We start from the raw sequence: 10,573 nt of genomic DNA, 5'->3' as shown, positions 1-10,573 counted from the left end.
TTAAATGGCATCTTCAAACAACTGTAAACGACAATTACATTTAATTTAATTTGGGCTATATTTTACAAAGCAGCCAAAATTGATTTCTGAACAATTTCCACGCTCGCTGCCGCTGTCTGTTGTTTACAGTGACTTAAACAACATTATTATTGGCTGCAACAGGGTGCACACTGCCTAACATATACACCTAGCAGCCCAGTGTATTGTGATGGGATCGCACCCAATTACAGAGGGCGGAACGGAACGCTCACATTCCAACTGGCCCGCGTGTCAGTAGAGGTATACGGAAGCACAGACCCTCAGAGTTGAGTCTTCGTTACCTCTATGTGAGCTTTGTGCGTTCTGCAATGTCACGGCTAGTGTTAGTATTTCCACTGGTCTTGAATCACTAGCATGTCAATATGCAGTTGAGCAGCAAAGTATTATGATAGGTCATCCAGCGTTTGTGATCAATTCATTCAGTATCATTTAATTTTATTTTAGGATTGAAATCCGTGAGACCTTGTTGGCTTTCATCCAGCAGATCAGTATGCTTTAGTTTGTTGTGTAACGTCTTCTTGCTTTGAGTTCTAGACGTTTCTTTTAAATCCAGCCCTATGGATAAGCACTAAGAGTAATCTTTGATAGATACATTGCTTGTTACAAATTACAGATTTGTTTCTTATTAAGAAGACAAACAATAAAACAAATAACTAGCAGTACTAGCATAACATTAAACAACACGAAAAGGAGTGGGGTAGAATATTCCATTTATTTAAAAACATGTTAAAATGCAGCACATCGCTAAATCCGCACAGCCGTTTAGTAATATAGCTAATCCTTACTTAGTCTACATGAGCTCAATTTCTGATGCGTTCCTGGGGTGGGGGGGGGGGGGGTGTTGTGTGTATTCTGTGCTGTAAATATCTCTGCTTCTAAATTAGACTAACAAGAACAAGGCAATGCTGTCCTTCGTGCTTGGAGAGGAGGGTTCCAGACTGTCCTCCCTGCCTGGATAACAGTGCACAGTGGCTAATGCTGGTCACACTAATCCTGTATTATCTAGCATGTCAGTGGTGTGATTAAAAGGGGCAGAGCCTAAAATAGCAGAAAATAAACATTCGGCATCCTCCCAGATTGCAGGCTCCTGTATCTGTGAACATACCTGGCAGAGCAAGTGGGATCTGTTCCTGTGCAGAAGCTGTTGGAAGTTATTGGAAGTTATAGCCTAGATCTACTTGAAAGTACTGATTTGAATTTGACTGGGATCGACAGAAATGGCTCTAATGAAGTGCGGCTGGCTTTGGAGAAAAAGTAAGCAAAAGACATTGCTTTCTGGTTGATGGTAACGTGGTTATGTTTAATTCTTCTCTATATTTTACATTTTTTTACCAAAGATTTGATATAAAATCTAAATATTTGAATAATCTCAACCAGTATTAACAATCTATAACAATACTGGTTATAGATATGCAGTCAGGGATTGAAATGGCTTAACTAAATCAAAAGAAAACAATCTTACAAGCTTCATTGGTTGTGTGTGTGTCACTGATCTTCCAAGGCCAATACAAAAAGATGAATTTCAGGTACGTACATCTCTGAAACGCCAAAAGAGTCTTAATTGCTCTCAAGCCCCTTGAGTTATTTCAGCGCTGTGCAGTACCGGCACTGCTGCTGTCTTTGAACTGCACCCCCTCCTCCTGTAGGTTCTGTCCTGCGTCGCTGGAAGAGGAGCTGGTTTGACCTTTGGGTGGACGGGAACCTGGTGTTTTACCAGGATGAGACCCGGAGAGATTACGAGGACAGAGTCAGGCTGAAGTATAAATGCACCAATGTCAAGGCAGGGTCCGAATGCACAGGTAAGCAGACACACCGAACAATAAATAAATCCCCTGTTTTTTAATGATATTTATTGCTCTTTGTAAAGCCTACATATGCAGTGGTAGTAAGTGGCTAATTGACTTTATGGGCATCATGTAAATGCATAAATGAATGAATAATCTAAATACTTTTAAGTGGTGAATGTTGGGTGTGCTCCTCACAGCCCCCAGGTGAATATCTTAACCGCTGTACAAAAGGATCCGTTTCAACCAGTAATTGTTTTTCCTCATATCACTAGCAGGGCACATCATTATCCATCACATGATCATGTGTAAGCAAGCACCGTGTGACCCACCTTGATTCTGTATTAATTCATCTCTCCCAATACTTGTTGCAGTTCCAAATAAAAAGCCAAAAATAGCCACCAGGCAGTCACCTTTGACCACATCCTCTCCAAAATCTAATCAGCACACCTTCATGTGTAAGGATCATCACTGAATGAAATTCATTTTGGAGCGGTCGTGATATCGAGAAAAAAAAAACGTCAAGATGGTTTCCAGGCAGCCATGCTGGGTAGCAGAGCAAAATCGCTCAATAAATTCCCCATTGGTGGTCCTTCCATATTTCAAATCAATATTAATGAAAATAGTCCTACAGATACAGGGATGACCAAAATGCCAGGCATTAATCAGACAGCTCTTTGGACAGCTCCCCCGCACACCGTTGGTGCTGGTCTGCTCATAGGACTGCTGTTCAGGATTGTGACCTCTACTGCATATGTGCTTGTGATTCTTTTCTCCTGCCAGGTGTGGAGACCCCAGACGGGATCTCAAGGCACTGCTTAGTGATAATCTATATGAAGAATGGATCTACACTAATCCTCTGTGCAGGCAGTGAGGACGAGGCTCTGTAAGTACTTCCAGCTCTCCCTTTAATTCGTGATCTGAGCTGCCGTGGCAGAGGCTCCTTTTAACACTGGGCGCTAAATGGAAGCAAGGTCCAGCACAAAGGCAGAGTCTCTGAGATGAACAAAGTGACTGTAATGGCCGAAGCCTGACAAAAATAACAACTAGAGTAATGTCCTCCTAGTTCAGTTAAAGTCTTATTCCTCAATGGAAATGTCTTTTATAATGTACTCGTGATTTGTAATCTGCAGATGTACTGCCTCTGGAGAACACCACCATTTTCAATGGCATATTGGTGCTTTATATGTTTGCTTGTAAACAGAAGCAGTGATTGGGTAGGGTTTTTATTTGAAAGATAACCGCCTCTCTGTAACATTTTCAACATTTGCAGGGCGTGGAAGCTGACAATGCTGGAAGCAAAGGCCAACCCGGTAAGGAACCTTCGCTGTAAATTCACGTTGCCACAGCAGACATGCCTGGCCACTTTATTAGGACCTGTCCGATCTGGCATCGCCCTGATGAGGGGCATGTCCTCCTGATATACCTGGTTCACTTGCTTACTCCGGAAGAACGAGCGAATGCCATCGGTTACTTAAGCATCACTGCAGATCAACCCCGCCCCCCCCCCAACAAGACTGCACTTGTACTCTGATGGAGATTTAAATGGTTTGAGGAGCTATTGAGCATGTCTGGGATGAACTTGAGCGCTCCAATTGAGAGAAATGACACCATCCAGCGACTTGTGTCTACACCTTGATTAGGGTAAACGGTGGCCAAATGCAATATTAAGTACAGGTGCTAATAAAGTGGCCAGGCAGTATACATACTTTTCCCTCCACAAATGGAGGTGAATTATATACACAAACCTGGTGGACATATCTCTGTCTATGCAAATCTATGTTACCATGTAAACGCTCATGTCATCATAATTAAGTCTGGGAAGTCGTAGATGTAGTTAAAAAATCGGATTGATCATTGAGACCCATTATGTAGTCTGTTGATGCACCAGGCTGCTTTTATTCATTTAATGGATTGATGGATTATGGTGTGATCATGGAAGTGTGCAAAGCTTGACAAAGGCAGTGCAATATGATTCTAAGTTCTGAACGCTGTGTGTTCTGAAACCTGTAATGAAGTGTTGGGTGGATAGCGCTAATCAAACTGAGAGTGTATTTCTCGTGCACTCTATGCTTTGTCGGGCCCGTGAGCGAAGCGAACCATACAAAGAGTGCAAGAAGTAACCACCGAACAACGATGAACATATTATAAGTCATTAAATCTAAAAGAAAAAAGACAGAAAGCTGATATTAATGCACTTAATCTGTTTTTATAGAACTTGTTGTGATCTAAACGTTTAGAATTCTTTGTCATTCGGAGTGCAGGTTCTCCACTCAGGGATATTATAAGTGTAGTTGCTGCTAATAGATTCCAATGAGGACATGACTGATAATGCAGGCCCAGTTCTGCCAGACACTACAGTCTATTGCAAACGTGTATTTTCTTCTACAGTATTGACATCCCATTGTGCAGGAATCTGCAGATACCGCCCACACAAAGTCACCAGATTTATTGACATACTCACAGACTGAGTAGCCGACTCACAGAAAGACAAAGCAAAGAGCTTACTGCAGCGTTTATGAGAATAGTTGTATCGATTGTGTTTGATGAGGCTGCAGTGTTCTGCTGTTCTGCTGTCGAGCGCTGCAGCCTCGCTGCTTGCACAGTCTGCTCCCTCTGTCTAATCTGAGTACAAAGCTAATAGAACGCACGTGGGAGCAGCTGTCAGTCTATCCCAAGGCTATTCCCTGAGTCTTTACACTGGAGACTTTCAGGGGTGCAACAGGGAACAATGATGATGCCCATGTCATCAGTGCATACAGGGGCTTACTCTACAGAGTTCAACTGCTATTCTTATTTGAACACAATCTGGAAATTGCATTGGCTGTATTATCAAGTTAATTGGCACCACTGTGCTTATCTGTAATGGCGTCCTCTTCTAACTTTGGTAATGATGATAAAAAATATATAGCATACAAATTCCGTGAACGCGGGCATGTAACGAAGAAAGGAAACAAAAACACCATTGTGAACAGAGAGATTCACTGGTTGTGTGTGATTGACTGCCCTGGAGGTAAAGTCACAGCAGAGGATTATATTTTATTGCAAGCATGTACTGGTATTTGAATCACTTCCAGAAGATTCACTTCTACAGGCTGTCTGTGAATTGCTTTCAAATCACATGTCCAGCGGTTTTGTGTGAAGTGCTTTTTAATGGCTCATGCCTCAGGAAACACACAGCGTGAACCTCACAGGAACCAGGTCCCTATAAACGCACATGAACTGTAACACAGCCCCTACTCCCCAGCACTGAAAGTGGACTGCACAGTACTAGGCAGAACATCTACCCACTATGTGCAGTCAGTGTTTGAGTTTATTCATTCTTTCAGATGTCAGAGTCCTCTGATGCATTAGATATTGCTTCCTGATGGGCTGGATTTATTCCCACTTTGATTTGATAGAGTGTTGATTGTTGGCGTTGGTTGACAGGTGCGTCTATATCCAAGAAAGAAAAGCTGCTGTTGTATGTTTAAGAAGGCATTGCTTTATGGGGCCATTCCTTTCCCAGAAGGAATTAAAGACAAAAATCATTGTGAAGTACTGTAATCAAAATATGCCTCCTGAACAACACAGTGCTGCCCCGGATGACTCTACTCTGCGTTTCTGAGTTGTGTGCACGCACTGTGACAGACGTAAAAGAATAATTTTTATTTTGAGCATTCAGCCTTCCACAACCCTTATCCAATCCCTGCGTTTTTATTTTAGCCTCTGCACTCTGAACTGGTGTTGTCATGGCAATGATGAATTGATGTTGATTCTGTCGTAAGTCAAACCAAATCAGGACAAAGCCAGATAACTTCAATTCATCTCTCATACTCCACAGTCCGGGAGGGATATGAAGCTTATCGTGATTGGGTCTAATTGCATGTTCATCATGAGTAATAGGAAACGAGTCTAAAGTTGTGGGCTGTAAAACCTCATACATTGTATATGCAGAGCCACTGCTTCGATGTTTCATTTTTTTTTGTGGACACAATTTTATATTTTATTTATTGTTAAAATAACATATAAATATATCATTTATTTCCAGTGTCCCACCGGCATATTCAGTTTTACACTAAAAAGTGATTCCTCGGTGACTATATACAACATTGTCCTAGGTTTAATACCTTCTAATAAAACTGACATTTCTCTGTGATATTGATAACGTTTTACATTAGATCTGATTTTCTGAGCAAAAGACAATGAAGGAATTGAATTTAATATTTGTGAGGAAAATGTCCAGTAAAGTCTACAATATAAAACCCCCCATGGTTTAAATTGATGTTACGCGGAGTGCGCACTCCATTTGGCATTTGAATAGTAATTACCTTAAACAGCACGTATCCGTTAGCCGTGAATTCATTTCTGTCCGTGACAAGAGAATATTAGTGTGGTTTTGACAGGTACTGTGATTCACGGCATGGCTGTAACTCTCGTAAGATTTCTAATTAAATTTCTCCTTTGATGAATAATTTATAGCGCCTCATTGAAAATTCTTCTCTTGTCCACAATAACCGAAATGTTTGGTCCAAGCCTCTAATAGCGATTCTCTCTTCAAACGGGCACTTCGGTTTATTGGTGTCAGACCTTGTTAGTTCATTAAGTTATGCTGGTTTCATGTAGGTTTTATGAAAATGCATTATAGGTTTTAGTAAAGCAAATCGTGAATTAGAAACGATTACAAGCATGTTGAGTAATTCAGGTAATTGTTGAGGTGTGTGGGGGGCGGGGTTTTACTATGATTACATGTCAATGGGGACGCATAACCTGTGTAGTAAATGCTACAGACAGACCTTCTAAACGTTTCAGTTACGTTAGTGCCATGGTTTGGATTGCTGCAGTAAAATGTCTCCAGTAAAGAGAAGGGACAGTGTAAGAAACAGGCTGTCTACATTCTACCGATACTGATAATACTGACCCCTGCTGGTGAGATAAGATAATAGGTTACAAGCAATTACCTACCTTTGAAAATGAGTCCACTCTTTTAGCATTCTTGCTTGGAGGTGTTAGCCAGACAGTTACAGGTGATGGGGCCCCAGGTTACCACACATTGGGGTTCCAATTGTTTTACTTGACTGGTACGTGCAAACCCCTTGTGAATACGATCAGTAGGATGTCTTCAAATTCAACAGTGCCTTGTTACTGTGAACAATGAAGTCATTTTCAGATTTGAACTGGGCTGAACAGAGAATGTATTCCCTGGTGGGGCACTGAAAGAGCATGTATAATTTATACAGAGCCTGAAATCAGTCCCTGACATTTTGTGTCATGTTTAATTATAAAACCTATTTCCATGTTGAGTATTTTTGGAACAGCTGAAGTCACAGCTCAATAATTTAGGAATTTCACTTTCCACGTCATTGCTTTGTACTGAATAAATGATCTCAAGGGTTCTATCGTGGTTAAATAAATAAGCTTCAAAAAGCTTTCTAGAATTTAACGTTTAGCAGACTGCCACTTACCTTAATGATCCTGTTCTTAATTGAACACTGTATATGAGCTCATTTCCTGTTTCCTCAGGTGCATTTCTACAACCCCTATGATGAGAATTATCACGCAGTTCCAGTGGATGGCCACAATGCGGTCTACATCAGTCCAGGATATCCTGGTTATGGCTATGGAGGTATTTCAAGATCTTTATCGTATATTATTTTTACAAACCCTCAGTCCAACCCTCCTGCATCTGGCACAAGGGTGCATTCATCCTCCACCTTCCCTTCTGAGATGCAGCCGTCCAACCCCCACACACATGAGGTTTACTTTCAAGTCTTGGTCATTTATATTAAGTAAATCTAAGGTAAACAAGTTATATAGCTAAACAGGCGAATCACATTTTGGGTGGAACTTAAGACTTACCTGGATATCCATTCAAGTCACAATACAAAAAGATGGTAGATACTTTTGAATTGATTAAAAAATGAGTTAATTTACTCACCAGTAAAAACATCCCCCCTATGGCACGCTATCTGAAGCCACATTTCCAAAGCCCAGTGTTGCTATGCTCAGGTGAGTGTGTTCAGATTAGTTTTATTTTAAATATTATTTTCCACATTTACCTGTATGCAAGTAGAAACCTGTGATCATCATTTTGAGGTTGTGCAGAAAATTCAGACATTCCCTTTAAGATCATTGCCACAATTATAACATTCATCCACCGGATGGCACTGTGTGCTATGTAACAATCCCATTCAGTGTAATCTGCAGCACTTGGCAATCCCATAAAAAGGGGCATTGATTTCAGTTTCTGTTTGCTGTCTCGCAGCAGCTGCAGGCGTGCCCCACGTGGTTGTGCAGCAGCGGCCCTGCGGCATGCTGGGAGAGGAGGTGGCGCTGGGGATGCTGGCAGGGATGGCCACTGGGGCGGCGCTACGCACTCTGATGTGGATACCCTTCTGGTGCTGAAGAGTTCACCTTCTAAGAAGATCCTTCGTTATCCCTCTTCACAGTTACCATTGCAGAGATCCTCAAAGCTGCAGTGCCCCACAGTTCTGTTCCAGTTGTATAGTAAAATATCACCCCTGGATGGCTGTTTATAATGTTCAACAGTAGAAAAGACCATCTTGGACTGGCAGTTCATTTCCATTCCATAAAGGCATTCTGGACACTGGTGCTAGTGTTGAGGCACTTGTTTGTAACGTTAATGACTACTTCTCTGGTCAACCATAATTGTATACTAGTTTGGAATTTTCCATTTCTTTACAACAGCATTCACTACTTAGCAAAGAAACCTGACAGCTGGAGTCACTAGACTAGACAACCTTTTAGTTTTCATACACTAGAACTTTTATTTTTTTCAATTTGGAAGTTCATATTTTTTTCTTTCTTGTTAGAGCCCACTGGTCATCAGTATAGCTTTTTTTTTAGCCAAAAAGGTACAAGTGTATAAATATATACAGGAAGCATATACAATACTTTACAAATTATAATAACATATATATATATATATATATATATATGTATTTTCTGTCCTATATTTAAAATACACAGTCCCCCTCTCCTCAACATGGAAGAACAGCCTAGTTTCTGTTACAGCTGAGCTTTTCAGATGAGCACGGCCATGACCACACAGCTTTCTAGGAAAATGTGGAGTCTGGTTCCACTGTGTTGAGAAAATGCTGAGAGCCAGGCTTCCTCAGACAGCCATGGGACGCACTCACAAAGCAAACTCAGGAGCTAGTGTATTTAAATAAATACGTTCTTGTCAATTTTTGTTTTTTGTATAACAGGATAGGGTTGGAGAATATAACTTTATAGTATTCATAAAAAGCAGACTTTGCAAAAGATTCTTTAAATAATTAATTAGTTAAAGCTTTGTTAGCAGGGCCAATAGTACCTGTATTGGAGCTGTGTTTCTTGCAGTCCCTATTTTCAACCACCAGGAGGAGACTGTTACAGCATACATATGCATGGATTACTAAGCATGAGCTACGTAATGCCGTTTAGAAAAAAAATGAACCGAATGTACGGCTTGAAAAGAACAATGTACAGTAATTGAAAGCGTTGTTTCTAATGTTCATAGACATTGGCCTGACTTCCTCTCAGATATCAAATACAGTATCAAAATCAAAACGGTGTACCATACCTGTGGTATTCTTGCGCAGATGGCACATTCAATTCCTGGGATAATGCTGAGGGATCTATGAAGTACACAAATGCTTTCATGAGGGATTCAGAAAATAATCAGGTAGCCCCTTATTATAAAATGTTTTTTAAGGTAATTTTAGTTTTCCAATGTCTTTCACATGGCTGTAGTGTGCATTTCTAAATAACAGGAAACACTTCTGATGATATTAAGACTGGCAAAAGGCTTTTACTACTCTTGGTGAAATACTTTTTATTCCTAACATTCTAGTGATGTTTTCTTTTCCGCATTACGAAAACTAAGGACATACTGCAGTCTTCTCTATTGAGAGCATGTGCAAGAGAGCCACCTAGCGGTCGTGTTGAAATTCACACTGGATGCCTTCCACCAGTGGGAAAACTCAAAGTCAATAATTTACTGGAAACTGCAAGTCCTGGTGTTCACAGCATCTCATCATGGTCAGACAGTACAAAGGAAAGCAACCAGCAATGTAGCGCATTACAGCGGCACCTCCAGTTTCATGGTGTAATGTATTCAAATTGTTTTCCTATCCTTCCAGTTTATCTGTATGTGCACTCTGCTTTGTAGGTTTCTTTGTTGCTTCAAATCTTTCACGTCTGCGCTACAACTTCTCTAATGGCACAGGCGATACTGTGAGAAGTATAATCCACGCCAGTAACAGCCAGTTATGAAATACTGCCACTGCTCACGGACAGAAAACTGGCAGACCAAAGAGACTGAGCGGTGAAACAAAGGACTTTGTGATGTATAAACTGATCAATTCAAACACGAACACGGTGTGTGAAGAACTTAAAAAGAAAGTAGTGGTTTATTGATGAGCTGGCTACAAATGATCTGAGGATAATCTGGTGTGTGTGTGTGTGATTAAGAGAAGCAGAGTCATTAACCAGTGAAGATGCTGCAAGGCTTCGGTCCAGCACAGCGAATAAAGTGACTTCTATATGAGTAATACTGATGTATGGAGCGCCTCCTATAGGGGGTTGAGAGAATTGCAATTCTATTACTATATGTTTAATATAACTTTCAAGGGGTATGTTGTGGTTAAGCGTCAGCGGAGTATATATTACAGGGCCATGTTCTCGATTAACATCAGGACTGAAGAAACATTGAAATGTTGTTTGTCCTTAAAATGTATATAAAGGGAAATGGTTACCTGTTTTCTAAA

The 10,573-nt window shown here is 40.8% G+C and overlaps 1 protein-coding gene across 1 annotated transcript; it reads left to right on the top strand.

The window, feature by feature from the left end:
• Positions 1 to 923: 923 nt before the first annotated feature.
• Positions 924 to 9,238, top strand: LOC117405110 (pleckstrin homology domain-containing family B member 1-like). Its single transcript, XM_034007912.3, has 6 exons — positions 924 to 1,293; positions 1,686 to 1,838; positions 2,607 to 2,709; positions 3,097 to 3,136; positions 7,326 to 7,428; positions 8,068 to 9,238. The coding sequence occupies exons 1-6, from the start codon at positions 1,257 to 1,259 to the stop codon at positions 8,205 to 8,207; spliced, it is 576 nt and encodes a 191-aa protein (XP_033863803.3). The 5' UTR covers positions 924 to 1,256; the 3' UTR covers positions 8,208 to 9,238.
• Positions 9,239 to 10,573: the final 1,335 nt, after the last annotated feature.

Source organism: Acipenser ruthenus, chromosome 8 (assembly GCF_902713425.1).
Source record: "Acipenser ruthenus chromosome 8, fAciRut3.2 maternal haplotype, whole genome shotgun sequence".
In the NCBI taxonomy this organism is placed as follows: Eukaryota; Metazoa; Chordata; class Actinopteri; order Acipenseriformes; family Acipenseridae; genus Acipenser; species Acipenser ruthenus.
This window is presented reverse-complemented; position numbering and strand designations above follow the sequence as displayed.